The 22,105-nt window shown below is 45.4% G+C and overlaps 1 protein-coding gene across 2 annotated transcripts in view; it reads left to right on the plus strand.

Annotated features, from left to right (window-relative positions):
* LOC142959379 (SPRY domain-containing SOCS box protein 4-like) overlaps positions 1-21,338 on the plus strand; it is a 44,792-nt gene extending 23,454 nt beyond the window's left edge. The window contains exons 1-3 of one of the 2 annotated variants that reach the window (XM_076100633.1): positions 3,014-3,050; positions 5,855-6,744; positions 19,822-21,338. In XM_076100633.1, the coding sequence (XP_075956748.1) occupies positions 6,036-6,744; positions 19,822-19,949 (837 nt within the window). In that variant the 5' untranslated portion in view covers positions 3,014-3,050; positions 5,855-6,035 and the 3' untranslated portion in view covers positions 19,950-21,338. Of the gene's footprint in view, positions 1-3,013; positions 3,051-5,854; positions 6,745-19,821 lie in introns of those variants that run through there. The other variant, XM_076100632.1, reaches the window with a different exon arrangement.
* The last annotated feature ends 767 nt before the right edge of the window (positions 21,339-22,105 follow it).

The raw sequence follows: 22,105 nt of genomic DNA on the forward strand, positions 1-22,105 counted from the left end.
CGTACATCGATGGTGAGGAGGTAATGTTGGATCAATTAGAAAATATTCTCCCTATTAGCCACGTGGAGACAAAATACATGTGGAACTTACCCTTTAAGTCCACCTCAGAGGACCAATACACAATATAAATGCTGTGCGTGTCCTCGCATTGCCTCTTCTGTTAGAAGTTGCTCTTCAACACAGTGAAAAGCTTCGGTCAGTTGACCGCTGGCGTGTGCGTACATCCTGTGCAGGATGAAAGAAGTCATTAGTAGTCCTTTGTTGTTGTCTGAAAAAGAAAAGAACCTGAAAACCTTTTCATTCACCGGTGAAGCTACAATCAGTCCTGTTGTATGCTCGGAATACGAATCGGCAATAGGTCTGTTTTAAAAAGTTGACGCCGTTTGTTTTTAAGCTTTGCACCGTAGTTGCCGGCGTGCATTTTATTTTTTGAAATATTTTTTTTTTTGCTTGTAGAAGAAAAAAGAAGCAGCGTTCAAAATCCTGAGAGCACCAACCAAAATTGAAATGTACTGCGTAGCTTCGTGTCAGAATTCGGCCACCGTTAACTGTGTGAACACCGAGCTGTTCTGGGGGCTTTGTTGCTCTCCGTGGCCTCGTCTTCTATAGAAGCAGCACCACCAGGGCTAGAAGTAGAGACGACTAGAACATGTCTTTTGTGCAGTGTAACACAGTCACCATGACATAAATCACAAAAGAACTTTCTAGATGAGTTATCCTACAAATATTGGAAAACAATGGAATCTATTTATTCAACATATTTCTAAGTGTTACCAATGTTTAAAAAAGGAGGCTGTACTTGCTATAGTCATTGAATTATGTACATTTTATAACCTTTACTTACAGCCTCTCCTCTCTGCTCTGTGTTCAGCAGCCCGAAGTTCAAAGTTTCAAAGAATTGTTGTCACGTGACTGTTGGTCTCAGGTGAATCTATCATGGTTTCCTAGTTGCGCTGAGAAGTGCAGAATTTAATGTTTTTTACAGAATCTGGTTGAAGCAAAAGGTTAATTCGGGACAAAATTTTAAATGAGACATTTAATATAAAATATTTTTTATGAAATATGACAATTTTAGTTTTGTTTTGGTTGCTTTTTCCGACAGAAGCGTTCATCGCACATGAAGCGTTCAAGTATTGTCGGAAAGGTGAACATCTGACTATAATAACGGTCTTTACAGCTTCTGGCTGTGATAAACGATGTCGTGTTGCCGATTGTTTAAAGAAAACATGCTTTTCAATTCTGCCCGTGGGTTTTAGGGTTCAGAGGGTTGGTATTCATGCTTTGGATTATACTCCTCCTGCTACCGTTATCTTTAAAACAATCCCTAAAGATCTATGCATTATCATCTTGGCACCTATGGTTGTTTGCCTTCATGTTAATTTATATCACACATGCATAGATGAACCTGCAGAACAGTTGACGTGGTAAATAATTTCGGGGCAATGCTTGTTAGGACGGTCTGTGTCTGTGTGTGATATGCTAACAATGGCTGTCACGCTACCAGCGGCCCTCTCCGTGCCACTGCCTCCCTTTCTGCTCTGAGATAACCAGTTTGTGCCGTGGAGTCTGGTCAGGTTGCTTCTCCTTGAGCGTCCCGTCTCCGCTGCCCCTCAGAGCGGAAGAATAAAACACTGGATTTTCTTTTAAAGCGGTGGAGGAGATGAAGCAGATTGTTCTTGGTTGCTCCTCGCTGTATTTGGAAGTGGATAATCCCCTTCCTCTAAATTCAGCGCTTTTTAATCCGGAGGGAGCGGTGAGGTTAGACGGCACATCTCATCCCGTCTTTCTGGCACATTTGTTTTTTTTTATCTCCCACCATCACCCGTCACTCACCCGCTCTCAGTGCGCCTCACTTCTGTCATCAGTTCTCCCATCGTTGGTATACTTCTCCATCGTCTGACTCTCTGTGGAAACGGACCTTCTTCACAGCCAGCTTTGTATTCTGTCCCTTCACTCGCCTTTTAGATACCAAACCAGCTTCTGCATTTCATGTCTGCTCATTGTTGGTTTGAAGCAGCACTTTGACTTTGTCTCCTGCTCCTCCTGAATATCTCTGAAAATGAACTACGAGTCTCTTTGTTGTGAGCACACAGTCAGTAGTTTGAAGCTGAACTCTCTCCCACTATTTGTTTTTGCAGGCATCTTTATTTTTATTCATAGTGAGACGTCGTACCTGGTGTTTCAGTGAGGCTTACCAACTGTGCCGAGTCTCTAAGGAGATAACGGAATGACTGTAGGGTTTCCACAGCTGTTTATTTCGGAAATTTCACCTTCCTTCCATAAGAAATTAATACCTCGTTGTATATTAATACCTTCGTCGTATTCATTTCTGCAGCAGATGAAAGTGCTAGAATATTTGCTATAACAGCGTGTTATTGACCAGCATGTCCCGGTAGCTTTGTTTTTATGTGCGGTTTGAAATATCTCATCAGAGGAGCTGCACGAAATAACAAAAAACTAAAAGTTAGTCAATTTGTGGTGGTTTCTGAATTTGTCGAAAAAGAGTTGACTCGTTAAGTGGATTGTGGAAACGACACTGCTCACATCGGGGTAGAAGATGACTCTCTCTCTCTCTGTGTGTGTGTGTGTGTGTGTGTGTGTGTGTGTGTGTGTGTGTGTGTGTGTGTGTGTGTGTGTGTGTGTGTGTGTGTGTGTGTGTGTGTGTGTGTGTGTGTGTGTGTGTGTGTGTGTGTGTGTGTGTGTGTGTGTGTGTGTGTGTGTGTGTGTGTGTGTGTGTGTGTGTGTGTGTGTGTGTGTGTGTGGGGCGGCTCCTCTCTGCACAGGAGGGTGGAGCACTGGTGTGAAGTTGATTTGAAGTTTGGTATTCACGGGCTGGAAGTGCCTTTTTGATGTCGGCAGCTCCATGTGGACGACATCTAATCTCCCCAAAGGCTTTTTTTTCACAGAGGCCGACAGGAGCACTTGTCTCTCTCTCTGTCTCTGAGAGCAAGACACAGAGAGAGACAGAGACAAACACCCTCTGGCTGGAATCGCTGATGCAGCCAGTGTGTGGCAGAAAGCAGCTGGAAAGCCTTTCATGTGCTGTGAAGGTGGGTCGATTTTCAGGTTTTGCTTTACAAGCGTAAACCGTTTTGATTTTATGCAAACCGGCTCAACCGGCTTTTGTTATTATGACGCGTTGTGGCAAAGTCTTTTCATAGGTTCGCCTCACCGGGTTTTATAGGAAAAGAATCTGCACGGAGCGTTCAGTTGATCATCAGCCAAACCCCGAGGGATAGAATTAACATACAGGCACACATTAACACATCTGTTAGTAATGAGCAGTACGACAACGGGATTAACATCATTCATGTTTCTTTTATAAACTGCAAGTGTGTGACAGGCCGTGCACAGTTTAATGCAGAGGCAACATGAAGGAGATCACATTTCAGTCCAGGAGAGAAGATGCTCACTGCACGTAGTGGTGTTTTTTAATTTATTTTTTTGGGGGTGACAAGTCATTGCAGAGTCAGAAAACTAAAACCGCGGCATTTTGGATTTGAAGCGAGCTGAAAGACGTAGACGAGTCGAGGTGTAATCGCTGCAGGAGTTGCTACACTTTGATTCACGGGCTCAGTGTGTCATTATGTGTCGAGTGCCAGTAGTAGAGTCTAGAATACCGGTCCTCCTCGGGTTAGCTTAGTGTCATGTCTGGTTTGAGAGCAGATAATAATAATGCCTCTCTTTCCTTCTTAAACTAAATTATTCTTTTAAAGTTCTGCTGTAATATTTGAACCCTGCTGGATACTCAGGCAGACGAGTTTGAAACATCTGATTTCCTCAGTTAAACTATCGTATGCGACCACTATGACGAGCCTAATACACACACACTCTCAGACATCGTCATGTAATAACAGACTTGGGCCTTTGGATACATAACACCAGATTTGTAGTGTGTGTGCGCAGTCCAGGCTCTTCCTCGTCATGTTTTCCCTCTCTCCTCCTCCCATAAATCACCGCCTCATCCTCCCCCCGCTGACAGTAAATGCTTGAGGAATTGCCAGCAAAATGTGTGCATGAGCGGTATGCGATTTAATTTAGTTGTGCGTGCGGCACACATGTCAGCTGACTAGATATCTGCTGTGATGACAATCTTTTGACAACATTATTGTGTGATAAATATTGCTTCATATAAAAAAATATGGGATGAATGAATTAATATGGAAATGTATGGGAACGTGTCACTTTTCATGGGTCGTGGTCATGAGATGGTGTTCTGGCAATTACTTTGTTCCCCAGCAAGTGTTAGAGCTGCCAGTCTGGTGTGTTGTTGTGAAAGCTGCTGCCCATTTATCATGTTATATTTCCTGTCTTGATCCATCGTCTCCTTTCACCTCCATTCACAACGCATGCGTTTCCTTGACAAAGGAAACTAGTCGTGCATGGATTGCAGTTAGGTCTGTTGCACGTGATGTTGCCGCATGTTGGCGTGCCCCACCGGTTTGCTCTGAGTGGCGGTTACAACTGATAACCTGTAGGTAAACGCTGTTAGCCCTGCGCCGTTTGCACCTCAGCCGTGACCATGTTGAGAGCCGTTGAGATGGAATGAAAACGTTCCTAATCCCATATCTTATACTGTTTTAAATTGGTAAAGAAACCACACTTGCATCAGTAGCCTAATGCATAAATATGAAGCAGCATAGCCCTACAGGGACTCATAAAGGGGGAGGGAAATGCATCGTAGGAAATAATGAATTCAGGTGGGCGGCGGGTTGATTTATACAGGCCGATACTGGGAACACAAAATATGCTCTTCGTTGCAATCAGAAGCCACAATAACGAATGCATGGATCTCTGTCAGTTGAGAATATACGGAAGCTGAGATTCCACTCGGCTGTGTTATTTAAATGCAGGCAAACAATGTCTCATGTGAGCTCTGGACGTGGTTGCAGACGCACACAGCATCTGTGTGTGTGTGTGTGAGAGACTAAAGCCTACCCTTGTGGGTCAGTACCAGTTACTGTTCTGTACTTTCCCCGGAAGAGTCATGTGGAGTCCTTTCCTGAGAAACTATAGGGGAGTGGGGGAAACATTTGAAGCAGTGCACACAGGAGAGGGGAGAAGGAGAAATGTCAGCACAGCTTCTCTGGACTCGGTCACGCAGGGAAACACGTTTGGAAGTAACTGAAGATGTTCTGTTTGCTTGTGTGTACATGTTACATTATCTTATAATAACCTAAAATGATGGTTTGCTTGGTAAAGATTTAATTGGCTAGGAAGAAGGAAATTATGCCGACTAGTCAGCATCAAGTTTGTACCATTAGTATTTAATTATTGGATGGTTGCTCATAAAACTTGTACCTCCTTAAAAAGCACTAAGCCCTTATGTGTTCAAAGTTACTGTGAGGACCTTTTGACTGATTCTGAAACTCCAGCAGAGACCGGTCCACCGCGGTCAGACCTGGACCCGGCTTTACTGCAGCCTTTGATCCTGCTGCAGTGAAATGAGAGGTTTTCTAAAGGGACTCCGGTCTCTACTGTCCACAGGGACCACGACAATCATCACAACATGAAATGTCCTCAGCTTGTGTAAATGTGCAGTAGAGAGCCAGCTTGCATACGCTGCCTGATGTAATCCTTTTTCAAATTGCTGTCAAGGTATCAAGTGACAAAAAACAGATGCATTTGTACACACAGACACTTAAATGTGTTTTTCCACACATCAGACTGATAACTGAGGACAAGAAATGGTTTTCTGCTGAAATGCTAGAAGTGAAGAGAAGTTCATCCTTCACTTCTCCGTCCTTGTCATTTCCTGTCCTCCCCACAGCTCTGCCTGGAAGCCGGCGCTGTTTCTGCCATCCTCAGCGTTTGATTGCATATATGAAAATAATTCTGTGCGTTTGTGTTTCAGGAGTGTGGTTCCCCCTGGCTGAAGACGGTGTGCGTGTCCAACAGCACCTTTCCACCCAGGACCCACTGTGTTACCGTTGCGCCCATGAGGTAACGTCAGGACCTAGCGCCCCCTCATCACCACCCTCGGTCCATCCATCTCCCTCCCCTCTGGTCCCTCCTTCCCTCCGACCCACCCAGCCATGGGCCAGAAGATCTCTGGCAGCATCAAGTCGGTGGATGTACGCGGGGAGCCCTCGTATCGGCCCGTACGCCGCGAACTGCGGGGCCCGGATTTCTGTCGGCCCCCCAGGCTGGACTTGCTGCTGGACATGCCGGCGGCCAGCCCCGAGACCCAGCTCCGCCACGCCTGGAACCCGGACGACCGGTCGCTCAACGTCTTCGTCAAGGAGGACGACAAGCTGACGTTTCACCGACATCCAGTGGCACAGAGCACAGACTGTATCCGCGGCAAGGTGGGCTACACCAGGGGCCTCCACGTGTGGAGGATTCACTGGCCGGCTCGACAGAGAGGCACCCACGCCGTTGTGGGCGTGGCCTCCGCCGAGGCGTCTGTACACTCGGTTGGCTACACAGCCCTGGTGGGCGCCGACCCGGAGTCCTGGGGCTGGGACCTGGGTCGCAACAGACTCTACCACGATGGAAAGAACCGGCCCGTCTCCATGTCGGCACCCACGTATCCCTGTTTCCTGGAGCCAGACGAGTCGTTTGTGCTCCCAGACTCTCTGACAGTAATACTAGACATGGACGAAGGAACGCTGAGCTTCATGGTAGACGGACAGTATCTGGGAGTAGCTTTTAGAGGGCTCAAAGGCAAGAGACTGTATCCCATCGTCAGCGCTGTGTGGGGGCACTGTGAAGTTTCTATTCGCTACGTCAACGGACTAGATCGTAAGTGGCACAAATCTGACACGCACACGCATACACACATACACACACGCTTGAAAAACCCAGTCAGTAATGGAATATATTTGACAAGTTGCTGAACAGTGATTGTGTAACTTGTGCAGATATGTCGTTGTTCATATGGCTGTTGGATGGCAGGAAGAATGATGGCAATATGATGTATGAAGTGTCGTATTGTGAGGCAAGTCTGTTGATGTGAACCTTGTCGTTAGAGATGTCCCAAAGCTAAGTACAGTATACGGCAGATCCGTGCATATTTTAATGATTGGTATAAATCGGCTAAAATAAAACGGCTGCTCCAGTTTCCTTTCCACCACCAAAACATTTGGTCGGACCGGTGATTGGCTCAGTTCTGACACTCGGGTTGGGAAAGTACATAGATTCGTTAACCTCCGATGGTAGTCAATCTGCCATCCCTCCTCTGATGGAGCAATGCACAAATCGTGAAGCTCATTTTTCTCTAGATAAAATGACAGCAGCTGGTCATATCACTAATTAATGTAAAATCTCTGATTAACATTATGGCAGGAAAGACAAATGTTTGTTTGTGTTCTCTCAGCCTGTATCAGCCAAAGACTGCAGTAAAAGGAGCATCACTTTCTGACGCCACTGTATAACTGCGAGTGGACCGAGTGTGTCTGTAGTTCCAACAACTCGCCATTTACCATTGCCACTTTCAGTGTTTGGATCAATGTTAAAATACTTTGATCGGGAGCTGGTACACGCCCACTCGTCATATTTCAAAGTGTTTTTGGCCCTGATCCAGATCAGTCTTCAAACTGTCCGTTCCTCCTGGTTGTGTTCAGTTTTGGAGCCGTATAATTTGTCAGTGTATTTTGGTATGAAGTAAAGGATTTAAAGAGTTTTCCCTCTACAGTAAATGGTAAAGCTGAGTCTCGGATGCGTTCCTCAGCACAAGACGTCCTCACTGCGTTCTCTGCTCACAGATATGTTTTGATGAGAAAACGTGTGAACCTTTCCAGCCTAATCCCAGTTTAAGTGTAGCACACTCTCGTTCGTTAGAGGCTGTCATGCAGCCTTTAAAGATGTGTTCATATTACCGCGTATTACATCAAATGCATGTAACTCAGTTTACACAATCCTCTTCCAAGTAGTAAGACCGGTGCCTGTTTCAGTACCGCTGTGTGCATTGGTGCCGCTGCAGAGAGGTGGATGTGGTGGGTAATATATCACGGTGCAGAGATGTTTTGTTCGTCTACGAAACTCTAGATGGGTTTTATATTTAGACGTGCTCATCAGGGCTGTGCAGGCCCAGGGTGAGATTTAGATTCATTCTGTAACAACTTTGGGGTTTTTGTAACTGGATTCCCAAAGTAGGACCAGAGGGGAGAGCAGGAGGAGAAACGGGAGAAACACAATTCTGAGAAAGACGTGTGTGTTCAGTCACCGGCTGCGCCTGTCTCTAGTTGCATGACAAAGTACGATTGTTTTGAAGACGGAAAGAACAGTGTGAGTCAGACAGCTGAGTCATTTTGACAGTTTATAGAAACCTCCCAACTCACTTACAATCCTGTGTCTGAAATTGTAGCTTTACAGTGTGAGGACATCAGAGGCAACCACTTTTAATATATAATAAATGGGGACAGCCAACAGTCAAAACGTGCACCCCAAAATATATAAAATTCTGTAAAGTATCAGATCTACAATAACAATCATTTACTGTGATGAAGCTTTTATTCTTTTACGTCACATTATTAATCATTTTCATTATTAAGCTGACTTATAACTGCATAGTATCTGAATCGCTCAAAATATAAGGTGACTAAAAATGGCTACTGAGCCCTGTCCTCCTCACACCTGGTCTTGGTTCAGGATTTAAGGGTTGAGGCCAGACTGGGAAGGCTTTACTTGCAGATCTGTCTTTTTTTTTTTTTTTTTTTTTCAGATATCTATAAAAAGACCACAATGAAAGGGGGCTGCTGCTTTGTTTACCAATAGGAAGCAGCTTAACGTCCTGCCTGTGTACTATTTCTAGTCTTTTTAGCATTCTCTCCGACAGTCTTCTAACTTTAACAGACTCAGAAAACTGTATCCATCACTGAGATGAAATGAGAACATCTGTTTCACCACTGTCCTGAAGTCCCCATAAAGATCAGTGTGTGTCTCTGCTCGTCTTTCCCAATGTTCCTCTCTGCCCCGCTGCTCTTTCCTGTTAAATGTCATCCTTCTGACTCTTCATCTCCATCACGTCTGCCCCTCGGATTGTGAAATGGCCCCCAGTCCTCCTTCCCCCGCTCGAGCCTGCATGTGGCGCAAAGCGGCCCGGGGGCGTTTGCCGACAGCGAGGCGTGTGTGTGTGTGTGTGTGTGTGTGTGTGTGTGTGTGTGTGCGTGTGCGTGTGTGTGTGTGGGCAGCAGCCAGCAGAGGCGGGATCCTGGAAGATGTCCCAGTGTGCCTCTGAGCTCAGCATCTGGCCTTGCGTAGTGGGAAACGTTGGGTTAGTCGTGTGTGTGTTAAGCTTAAAGGGGAACTCTACCGTTTTTACACATCAAAGTCTGTTTACAAGTCTTGTGGAGAACTACTGCATCTGTGACGAAAGTTGGATACGGTTGTTTTTTTTGTGTCTCCAGAGGGAGTTGTGTGAAGTCTCATGAATTGCCTCAGGTAATGTCACTTGTTGAAAAACGAGACACACGGGGTTAAGAAGTTGGAAAGAAGTGAGCCAACCAGACGGTGTAACTTTGACCAAACGATCAGTTTGAGTTGCATTGTGGGTGATTTAGGCGGCAGGGTTTGACTAGGAGGAAGAATGCGTGGAATAAAAGGATATCTGTGGTTCAGCGGCATCGATTTTGTTTTGTGATGATCGCTCATAGCTACTTGTTGTCTTTCTGTCCCCTGGATGCCTTTTAGGGGAGACGGTTGACAAATAAAATCATAACTGTCTTTTAGAGTAATAAAAACTGACACTCATGGTCCCTCCTTCTCGCCCCACTAGAAACCACGAGATGATCTATATCCTTTTTTTATCCTCTTGGCTTCCTGTAGAACCTCTATGCAGTTAGTGCCTTGATAGACTCGTATGCTATTTGATGGCTGAATAGTTTGAGCCGTCTCTTTTTGGCCAGACTAATGAAGCGTGGAGATGGAAAACAGACACTACAAACGGATAATGGTGCCAACTTATGAGCCTGAACCTGCAGCAATCACCTATTTCACTTTTGTTTCAGCTCATTGTAGAAGGCTTCACTGTAGGTATCAAAGATGATACTCGCACATTCTCTCCTCTCAGACATTCACGTCTGCCTGGCACGCCGTATCTGAGATCGGCGTATCTGAGATCGGCAGAGTTTGGAAGCCACGCGTGTTCAAAGATCTCGTGTTCTGACAGAATGCACATGAGAGACGAGTGTATGATGTCACGCATAAAGAACTCCTCCACGTTGTAAAATGGAGAATAATGGAAGCATCAATGTTTATGCTCAGAGATCACGGTGCCCTCTCTAATTCCCAGATCTTGCTTCCGTGCATCATGCTATAGCGGCTCAAAGAGGATCCTCTTCTTGCTCCCCTCCTGGTTTCTCCGTCTTGTAGTCTGTTCACGTTTTGTTTTTCCCTCCTCACTCCTGCTGAGACTCCTTTATTCTCCATTTCTTTCTCCCTGGGAATCCAGAGGAGATGAGTATCCTTCTACCTTCCTCCCCTGTCTGCATTGTCCCTTAATACTCTGCATTCATCCTTTAGTCCTTTGCCCCTCAGTCCCAGAGACACTTGAAAGCAACCTCTACTGAGACATGATTTATATCGGTGTTCCTACCTCTGACTTGCTAGTCTGGAAGTAAAAAAAACAAACAATGGCGTCGCTCTTTCTATTCCTGGAAAGCCATATTTGTGTCTTCCCCACAACGAGCCTCATGACATGACAGGCCTGTCGGGCCTAAAGGCAACAATCTGATCCAGACTCCTCTGGCCTCGTTCAGGTGTAGAGAACAGGAAGTGGTTCACGCGTGAACCCTATTTGACTCCCACTCATTGTGTTTCATCTCCCCTCTGCTGTCTTCCTTCTCTTTTCGCGTCCATCCCTCTCAACAGTAATCCTTTACGTTCTGTTTACACACCCGGTAGTTGTGGCAGGTTGCTGTGGGAATGGTTAGAGCCGACTCTCTGGGGGATGTGTGGGCGGGTAATCGCTGACCAGGCAGCTTGCTCACTAGTCTGTTGGTGAGGATGTGCCCTATGCAAATGTCTTCCTACCGCCCGTCTGCAGCTCAGAGCCGTGAGCAATGAGGCAAGCTGCAGCATGAGATGAGACACGGCTTAGAATTAAAGTTAAACATGTACACTTATCCTGCAGAAGGCTACTCTGGACTACATATCATCTAGTCACTGTTGTTAATAAACAACATGGGGCCCGTCACAATAACTACTATTGTCGGACTCTAAATTGTCCCAAATAAGCATTGCGATAAACAATGCTATTTGCATTTATAGACTATTTTAAGCCACTGATAACATAATAATGCAAGAACCCTCTTCAAAGAGCAGCTGTAAGAATATTCAGACGAAAAAAATGAAACCAAAACAATAAATAAAAAGCAATCGGTTAACAAAAATGTGCCAAGCCTGCACACTGCCAGGTCTTCTAGTGGTCGGGAAAATCATACCGTTTGTTCCGCCATCACGTTGGCTAAAATGTTGGTGACATGCGTATGTATACCAAAAGGCATATAGACGCAACCGCTGATATCGAGGTCATGTCCACATATGGCACCATTAGTGGTCCACAGACTGCACAATGAGTCGGTAACGTCGCTATCGTGACAGCCCAGCTCCAGGGCCTCTGGTCTTCAGATGAGCAGAAGTGATTCCTCTGGTCTTCAAAACTGTCTTAAAGTCCTTAAAACCCAGACCTGATGCAGCCTTATTCAGTTAGCCACATATCAACTAATAATCCTATTCAAATGATTCCTTTTCTTAGAGGTATGATAACAATGATTATGATTTTAGATGATTTGAAAACCATTATAATAACAGCCTCTTTACATGTCAGTCTCGTGTCTGAACAACCTCCCAGGTCTGACTTAATAACGGTCAGACCTGAAGCATCGCCTTCAGTTCCGCGTCACATTGAACACAACACGAGTGCGTATTGAATGCAGTCAGATTAACCTAAAGACTGCCGCGTCAACGATCTCACAGCGTGGATTAATAAATATCTGGCAAACATTACATGAAGCCGGCGTGCAAAGAGGAATCAAACGAGAGCCAAATGAACATCCTGTCGTTCAATGCTCGTGCACTGTTGGATTCTGTGAAACAGGCAGCAGAATTCACTCCAACGAGGTTAAATGATGAGACTGATGTGAAAATGCATCAGTGGATTCACTGTGAGAAGAGGTGGCAAGCGTCCATCACGCTCACAATGCTCATTTATTGAGTATCAGTGATGCAGCCTGCTAGAAAACAGCCTTCTTCCTCACCACCGTGTTTATAACTCACTGTTCTCACTGTCCTTTCATCGTACAGCTGGTTAAAGTATCTTGGAATATTCGTCAGACTTACATTCAGTACGAGTACAGTTCTCACTTCCCACTTTTTTTTGTGCCTCCTCGAGCTCGTGACCCCGTAATCGATCTCTGTGCTCCCTCCTTGAATCCTTCCCTCCTTGAATCTAGCTGAGCGAGGTTCACGAGGACGCTTGCCAGAGGAGCTTTACGCGATGGCACACCGGCGTGTCCTTTTGAAGAAGCCTTTCTCGGCACCCCGTGACAAATGGAGGAGGCTTGACACTCGGCTGCAATAATCTCAACAAATGTCAACGTTCCTTTTGTATTTAAATAAGTTGCAGTTATTTAAGATGATCAAACTTTATCCCCTTAACCTTTTGCGTTCTAGCCGCATTCCTTGAGGACTTTTCAACTTAATATTGTACTTTGTGTTCCAAAACTACTCCCTGAACAGAAATGTTCTGTCCAACCACTCGGTGAAACGGATGAAACGGTAAAGAAAGCCCTCGAGAATACAGTGGTTTGGTTTGGAGGGCGAGAATAAACCGGTGGAGATTTTAAATAGCCTTTTTGTTTTATGTGAACACAAGTCAAATTTCAAGATTTGGACGATTAGTGAAAATGATAATGCATAATGGATGTTGTTGCAAGTTCCATGGAGAAATACTTTGGGTGAAGACATGGTAGTTAGTGTGCAGTTTATAACTCATGTGAGTATTACAGTGCTCCTCTTTATATACAGAGGAGAGACACTAAATTGATGGCAGGCCAGCCTTTCTGTCTGGGACTCACTAGCTCGACGGTGTGAAGTAATAGGGAGTCTGATATCGTCGGTGGAAGGAATCACTACTTCGTTGAGCAATTGGTTTCCGCTCTGAGTGGACGATTCAATTTGGAAACCTGCGGCTCCGATCGCGTACAGAGCGCCGGTTCCTCCCCGCTGCTCGCCTCGCTCTTCTGCTCCACTTTTCATTCTCATCTCGTACATCATTGATCTCATTCTGTCCGTCCCTTAAATATATCCCCCCCCTCCTTCCCTTTTTCTCCCCTTTGACCCGTCGGTGAGATTGGGACTGTATATGTAAGACAGACGCACCTGTCTTCTTAAAACTAGGCCAGACGGCCCCAACCGCTCTATGCTAATCTATTAGATAAGCATGGCTGGGAGTCTGTTACCTGGGCGCCTCTCTGGTAATGAAGGGAATGCAGGAGGAAGGAGGTGGGGGGGGGGGGAGTTGAATGAACAGTAAATTGGAGCACGTCCGAAAAAAAGATGGACCTGCCTTATTTCCAAGTGAGACATAACTGGGTTGTGTCTGTCTCGTGGTGAGCGGATGTTAAAACCCACACAGAGGAGTTGGGCTGCGGGCGATGGAGTGGAAGAAGCTATCACCGTCTCACCTCAGTGACGGCAGACTATTCGACGCCCCCCCCCCCCCTCCACTTTGTTCTCGATTAAGTGTTAGCTTGATGTATGCGCCTGCCAGCCCGCAGGCCTCTGTAGTCCAACGGTGCATCAGCCGCTCAGTCGTCCTTCACCACACTCCATCTCCTCTTCAGTGTGCCATGAATCTGTCAGAAACTAGTCTCTAGCTATTACCCAAAGAAAAGTCTTGAGTGCGTGGGAGGAAAGTGCAGACATGGACAGTTACACGACTGATTGGAGGGATGAGGAATGATGAGGAATGTGCTGTTCACCTCTGGTTACCTGCAGCTAATTAGCATGTTAACTATAAAACGTTCCAACTCATTCTGACTCAGTAGGAAGTCATTCAGGGTTTTCATGTGGAGAAGATGATGCTGTAAATAGACACACAAACACACAGCGACTTTGGGTTTAAGGTGCATCATTATCCAGACCCGAAGGTATATGTCAAGTTAATGCTAGAGCTCCCTTTATAATTGGAAAAATATCCACTAATATGAATTTAATGGATGAGGCCTTGTCACAGAGACATTTCTCACTGGCAGTGCAGTTATGTATGGCTATTTGAGTTATTTTTCTATTTTGGATGAACTAGTAGTAAAGCAGAAGGAGTCTGAAACGGCTTTTTATTTTTAATCCAACCCACTTAGCAGTGTTGTTGGTCTACCAGCTGATGGACGGTGAGCACTTACTGTGTTTTGGTGCTCTTCACCGCCGTCTGACGGGACCACTTGTCGCCCCCGGCTGCCCGCACCATGGAGACCGGCTCGTCTCAGCAGGGATTGGCTGGTTTTCAGCGACTTTGTAGCATCATCGTGTCATCACCTCCCTCAGGAGGGCAATGCTACTGTGGTAGCATCAATCTCGTTAGCGCCAGCAGTCATGACTTTACTTTTGACTTTTAATGAGACTGTTGCATTTTAAGTGACGATCTTGTTCTTCTTCTTCTTGGTGTTGATGATACAGGCGGGTGTGAAACGAGGATTATGTTGGAGCAGGGGTCGGCAACCTTTTCTATCCAAAGAGCCATTTTGCCCTATTTTCCACCAAATATAATTCGTCTGGAGCTGCAAAAGCTATTTGATATCACAGCTTATAAAGTTGTATATATAGTTATATTATATATACAAAAACTATAGTTTGTTGTATTTATGAAAATATCGAACAAGAATAAAGACAATTCTTGACATTTATTTGCAATTTTACCTGTTATAACAATATCAAACTCTTATGAAGAGGAGTTTGCTGCAGCAGTTGAGAATTCGCTCTTTTTCGCTGATCTCCAGCGTGACACTTCTCAGTAAATGCTGTGTGTTTGTTGTGGAAGCATGCAGGTAAGCCAGCATCGTTGGCAGTGAAAGCAAATTAAGACGTCCACACAGAGTTAAACTCTCTATTTTCCTCCGTGACTTTTCTTTTTTTGGGATTTATCCATTGATGGTTTACAGAAAATCATGATTAGCCACCTGCAGGGAAAAGCGCTTGACAGAGGTAGAGGATTTAACTGCCTGTGGTAAGAATTAACATATACGATTCTGTTCATTCTTGCTTATAAATTATATTCTCTCTGAACACGTTTCTCTTTTTGGAGAGAGTCATGTGAGATAACTTCTTCGATTAGCGCAATTCTCCTGCTCTTCTTTCGATTTCCTCGTCTCAGCCAGTGTGTCACGTGTGTGTAAACCTCGCTCGAGTCAGGAAACTTGTCAGAATACTCATATTTGATTGGCTGAGCTGCATCACATGATGTGATTTGCAATGCATTAGTCGGTGTGTTTCCTGCACCGCCGAACAAGTGCCGTAACGGCTGAATAAGAGGCGCCGGTTAAAGTTTAAACTCGGTGCCCAATATGTATAATTCCGAATTATCTATCGGTTTTTCGTTCCTGGGTCCGAATCCGGTGCGCCAGTTGGGGACCTCGGGGAGCCGCAACAGAGAGGCTCGCGAGCCGCAGGTTGCCGACCCCTGTGTTGGTGGAAGAAATAAACAGTAATCAGGCTCACTTCTATAAAAGTCTGCCAGATGGAAGTAAGAGTTCTTTTCCACAGAATGCTAACGCACTTTAAAAATTGCATATGTTTGGAATAATCTCTAATAGCGTCGATATCTTTGTGCACCGTTTTGCCAATGAATGGCCCGGTTCCAGTAGCGTTCCTCTGGATAGAACCTGCAGGGATGTGCAGCTCGTTTTGGGTGGAAAAAGCCTCGCGATGTATTCTCGTCACATTCTGTGTGTTTTATACCGAACGGCGACATGTTGGTTCAACATTTAAATTGGCATCAACTTCTGAGATCTACACACATGCTGCGTCTGACTATACACTCCCAGCACGGTGGCATCCCACAGCGGTGGTGTGAGGAGCCGGTTACTATGGAAACTACCTATATGCGGGGGCCGTGCTCGTGAGGTTGAGACTGATTGATTGATGGGTGCCGTTAGTAAAATCCATCTCTGGGTGGAGGTGCACCAACGGTGTGAGATCTCGAGTCCTTTACCTGTGAGGGTTCAGACGGTCAGGCGGTGCCGGATCAACGGAGACCTGGTTGTGTGACCGTCTTGGTTCCTAATCTTGTGAGCGGATGGTGCAGCATGGACTCTGTTATACAGACAGAGGGTAATAAGATGTAGTTGTCCTGCCAAGTGCTTCTCTGGCTGCTGCGGTGTCGTTGCACACTTCGCTGCACGTTGTCTGCATTCAGTCAGTTTATTCAAACACGTCTTTTGTTTTGGCCACTTTTGGATTTTCTTTTAAAGCGGTGGAGGAGATGAAGCAGATTGTTCTTGGTTGCTCCTCGCTGTATTTGGAAGTGGATAATCCCCTTCCTCTAAATTCAGCGCTTTTTAATCCGGAGGGAGCGGTGAGGTTAGACGGCACATCTCATCCCGTCTTTCTGGCACATTTGTTTTTTTTTATCTCCCACCATCACCCGTCACTCACCCGCTCTCAGTGCGCCTCACTTCTGTCATCAGTTCTCCCATCGTTGGTATACTTCTCCATCGTCTGACTCTCTGTGGAAACGGACCTTCTTCACAGCCAGCTTTGTATTCTGTCCCTTCACTCGCCTTTTAGATACCAAACCAGCTTCTGCATTTCATGTCTGCTCATTGTTGGTTTGAAGCAGCACTTTGACTTTGTCTCCTGCTCCTCCTGAATATCTCTGAAAATGAACTACGAGTCTCTTTGTTGTGAGCACACAGTCAGTAGTTTGAAGCTGAACTCTCTCCCACTATTTGTTTTTGCAGGCATCTTTATTTTTATTCATAGTGAGACGTCGTACCTGGTGTTTCAGTGAGGCTTACCAACTGTGCCGAGTCTCTAAGGAGATAACGGAATGACTGTAGGGTTTCCACAGCTGTTTATTTCGGAAATTTCACCTTCCTTCCATAAGAAATTAATACCTCGTTGTATATTAATACCTTCGTCGTATTCATTTCTGCAGCAGATGAAAGTGCTAGAATATTTGCTATAACAGCGTGTTATTGACCAGCATGTCCCGGTAGCTTTGTTTTTATGTGCGGTTTGAAATATCTCATCAGAGGAGCTGCACGAAATAACAAAAAACTAAAAGTTAGTCAATTTGTGGTGGTTTCTGAATTTGTCGAAAAAGAGTTGACTCGTTAAGTGGATTGTGGAAACGACACTGCTCACATCGGTGTGTGTGTGTGTGTGTGTGTGTGTGTGTGTGTGTGTGTGTGTGTGTGTGTGTGTGTGTGTGTGTGTGTGTGTGTGTGTGTGTGTGTGTGTGTGTGTGTGTGTGTGTGTGTGTGTGTGTGTGTGTGTGTGTGTGTGTGTGTGTGTGTGTGTGTGTGTGTGTGTGTGTGTGTGTGTGTGTGTGTGTGTGTGTGTGTGTGTGTGTGTGTGTGTGTGTGTGTCCCCCAGAGGAATGCCTGAGGTCTGTCGACAGGTTCCACGCTCCAGACTAGTCACGTAGTCACTTCTTATTTCTTTGGGGAGGGGGGGTCTCGGTTTGTGGTGACGTGGTGCATTTTTAATAGACTGACTCAATCAGTCACAGAGGAGGCTTGTTTGGATTGGTGTGTCCCTTCACATGCTGTAGCAAATGTATTTCTGTCGTGCAAAATATGGACAGAACCAACATCAGAAAATAATGCCGCGTTAATGTCTTACCACACCGAGAGTGTGACGAATAAACGACACAAAAATGCGAAATACTCTCCTGCGAATATTTCACATCAAAGCGATTCATTCTGGCAGCATTGTGATTTTTTTTATTTCTACTGTTGCAACAATTTGCGCTGTTAGAGGACCGACTACTGGGATCCCGTTAGGCCAGAGCGTCTGGCAATCGGTCCGAGGTGGACTGTTGTATAGCGGTACCTACTGTAAGCTAGTCTGAGTTTCCTTCTTAGCTAAACGCTCTGTTCACCGGAGGCCGGGAACTCAAATTTGCTCAGTTAGACAGTGGCTTTTATTTTGTAAGGTAAAAACTGAAATGTCAGTTTGTCACGGTTGAAATGAGGAGGATGAAAGTTTTGCCGTCTTGATTCAGAACACGGAGCCGCCGTGGTGTTGTTTCAATATGTCTGTTCCACACAACGTGATTGGTTGATGCCTTTATTTCATCGTCTAATATAAGAGTTCTTTGTGAAAGTACAAATCCCGAAGTACGAAAAAACACATTTATGCACGAACTGATCGCCCCTTTTGTTTAACGGCCTTCAGACTGATTCACAGTCCCTCTCATGGCCCTGAGCTGTAATCTATTGAAGCAGCTTCAGGGTCTTTTGTCAAAACAATGGCTCCATCACTAAATCACAGCGTCAAGGCAACGTGTGTGTGTGTGTGTGTGTGTGTGTGTGTGTGTGTGTGTGTGTGTGTGTGTGTGTGTGTGTGTGTGTGTGTGTGTGTGTGTGTGTGTGTGTGTGTGTGTGTGTGTGTGTGTGTGTGTGTGTGTGTGTGTGTGTGTGTGTGTGTGTGTGTGTGTGTGTGTGTGTGTGTGTGTGTGTGTGTGTGTGTGTGTGTGTGTGTGTGTCCTTCACACAGTGGACTCTGAGCAGCAGGATTTCAGCCCCACCAGATGGAGCTTCCAGGTGGGGCGGCTTGACATCCGTACAGGGACGGCCGTCAAGAGTCTGTTTCTGTCTCGACGGACACAGACATCACTCGTCTCCGTGGAGGGGGAGGGGTTGCCATGTTCTGCTGGCATATATTGATGAATAGTGAAGACGTGTCTTTGTATACATATTGTTAGTGCTGCTTCTCTTTCTGCTTGGAACACACACCCAAGGTTGTTGCATTATAATAGAGTAACGGTTAATTAAAGCGTGTGTTAGAGGACATGAATACACATCGAGGCATCCTGTTTTATAATTTTCTTTTCGTGTTTTATTAATGTGTATAGTGACTGATGCATTGTGTTGCATTGGCCAACAGTGCATCAAGTGATTCAATGAGCTACTGGCTAAATAGCCGGTCAATCCTTCGTAGTGGTCATCAGTTGTATCCCTTTTCAGTTGTTTTTGGGGACTACATGCTGCTAGCTGTTACTGTAGCTAAAATGTAGTGTGTGATTAGTACGTTGAGAGCCTGTGTGCCTCCATTGAGAAGCAGTGGTAACATTTCACTTCTGCGTTGAATGCTGTCAGATTAACGTAAAGGCTGCAGCAGCACCAAGCTCATTACACACACACTAAAATATGTTTTATTCCTCTGATCAACGTCACAGCAAAATAGTCAGAATCACGACAGTTAGTCAATAAAACATTTCCTCCTTAGTGAACATGTACCTCTTTGCTTTTTTCTGTCAGACTTCATAAAGTACAGGCAGCATAATTCTCTACCAAATAAATAATGAACTTGATGAGATTATGTATTCCTGGATTCGCTGTGAAATCGTCAGTTTTGAATCACTGGATGTGAGAAAACAGAAACATGGTTCCATTTTTAATTGGTCACTGTTATCTAGCAGGGACGTCTCTCCCTCTGTCAAATACACCGCGAGCATCACTGCGCTTCCATAAACGTCCTGTCACATCTGAATGAGGCCATAAGGAACATTAACGACACGTATGTGTGACTGAATGACGCCAATAAAAAGCACAACTTTGGTATATAAATCCGCTTCGAGTGTAACCAAACTGAATGCATTGTGAAGGGTCTGTTGTGTCACTGTTTACACCCTAACCATGTCTCTCTTCCTCACAGCGGAGCCCCTCCCCCTCATGGACCTGTGCAGACGAGTAGCTCGACTGACTCTTGGCAGAGAGCGCATCCATCACATCGACACCCTCCCGCTGCCGCAGACGCTGAAGAACTACCTCCAGTACCAGTGACCCCCCCCCCACACACACACACACACACACACACACACACACACACACTCTGATGGGACGACACCGAGCTAATGGCAGCCAGCCTCCAAACTGAACCTAATCAGAACCATCAGACATCTGCTGAGGTTGCGGACGATGGCGTTGACTACGAACAGGTGGTGAAGACGGCGCTGCATGGGGTTTGTCTGTTTTGAATGTTTTTATCTTCCGTTTTTGCTCCTTATTTTTTAAACATTTTTTTAGCTGTCTTTCTACTGGACAGAGGAGCTGATGAATGAAACAAAGAGGGAGACATTAACAGGAGGATATTTTTATCCAGTTTCCTGCTAATCACATGTACAGAGTCCTCGGTTTTGAAGGCCTTAAACGCTGTGGTTTTGGTGGTGACTGCTTAAACCGCCATCTTTCCTGCACGCGCTCTGTGGAAAGCCTCCTCTGGAAAACATGCTGGTATTTATATTTATATTCCCAACAACACAGTAGGCTCTGTGGAGAGGCAACAATCCCTCCAAGCCACAGGAGAGAAAGAAAGTCTACACGGTTCTATTTCTGTTAGTGTGTACACAGTGCAGCACACATGGATTACATACAGGTGTGTGTGTGTGTGTGTGTGCGCAGAAACAAAGCCTTGACTGTCTTTAGAAAGATGACAACTCACTGACAAGCAGGCGGTTACCACCTACCGGCTAGAAAACCCACAACAACTCCTGTGTTTGAACCTTCTGAAACCCCCTCCTCTCTCCTGCCAGCCTCTCTCTCTCTCTCCCTCTCTCCCTCTCTCTCTCTCTCCCTCCCTCTCCCTCTCTCTCCCTCCCTCTGTCTCTTCATCACTTGCTCCAGTTTGATTTAAGCCTCCACCATGTTTGGTGAAGTCAGAGGACCGCGGGCGCTGTTTGTCGACTCTGTAACGCTGATAGAGATTGATCTGAAGGTTGAAGCTGTGTTTGACTGCTAATGTGCCTGAGACGGAAACGCACACACACAAAAAAAAGCACATGTCAACACTTCTGTCATGTCACAAAGAACCCCCCCCCCCCCCAATACACACACACCAAGTTTTTAATGCTGCTTTTCCATCTTTTTATTCCAGTCTTATCCCCATGTGGGTTTTTTTAATGCCTGAATTACTTCTTATGAGTTTTTTTTATTTTTTTTAATGTTTTTTTCTCATTCCATGGATCATGATATTTGTCTGCGGGACAGGTTGTCTCGTAGGTATAGGTAGAAAATGTGCTGCCATGAGAAACTTTTAAATGTGAATAAAACTAAACTCTGCTAAACTCAAACTGTCTCTGTGCTCTTTGAGTGTCTTGTGTTGCTGCAGGAACGAGTTCTCATGCATGCACTACCGGGTCTCTTGTGTGGAGGTCAATGGGTTTTAATATAGGATTTGTGTTCGATGCCTGGATTAAGATCTGTGGGTAGCACAAGTTAAAGACAATATTTTGCTCTAGTCTAGGATATAAAAATATTTTTTATCGTCTATTATTTTGGCCATATTGCTCCATTAATTCGGCCAACAGGTTTTTCCTCTTAACGAGGATGAACTAGAGCTTCTCTGCTGAGCCACCGTGAGTAACCTCAAGGCTAACTAGCTGCCTTATTATGCTAAGCTAGCTAGCTAACAATGTGACGTTTTGTTTAAAGAAGGCGGAGCGTTCAAAGTCAACGGAAGCAGCGGCGCGAGGACGGAAAACTTGACCGACGTAGCACCAGTAACTAAGAGGGGGCGGGGCTTAATGAGCGATCAGTTTGGTGCTGTATCAACGCGGATAATGTCAACAACACATTACACCAAAGGCCCCCCCCCCCCCAGAGTGTTTTTTGGTGTTGAGTCGAGATGAGCCAGCTCTAAACCAGACCCCCCCCCCCCCCCCCCCCATCCCAGTTCAAAGCTTTGAACTCAGAACAAAGCCTGTTGTGTGATCAAAGTTCAGCTCAGCGTGGCGTTCTCTGGCTCTAACATGAAAATCCATTAGTGTTGTGAGGCAGAGAGCAGCCTGTGTTGATTAATATCATCATAATCCCCCCCCCCCCTCCCTTCTAGAGGGGGGATGACTGGAACTAACTCGGGGGAACTGATACACGTTTAATGCTTTAATAATGATGACAAAGATGGACTTTATTAACTCTAACTGGCTGAACCCTGTGCTCCA

The sequence above is a fragment of the Anarhichas minor genome, unplaced genomic scaffold (assembly GCF_050575085.1).
Source record: "Anarhichas minor isolate MPS153535 unplaced genomic scaffold, ASM5057508v1 ptg000026l, whole genome shotgun sequence".
NCBI classification, from domain to species: Eukaryota; Metazoa; Chordata; class Actinopteri; order Perciformes; family Anarhichadidae; genus Anarhichas; species Anarhichas minor.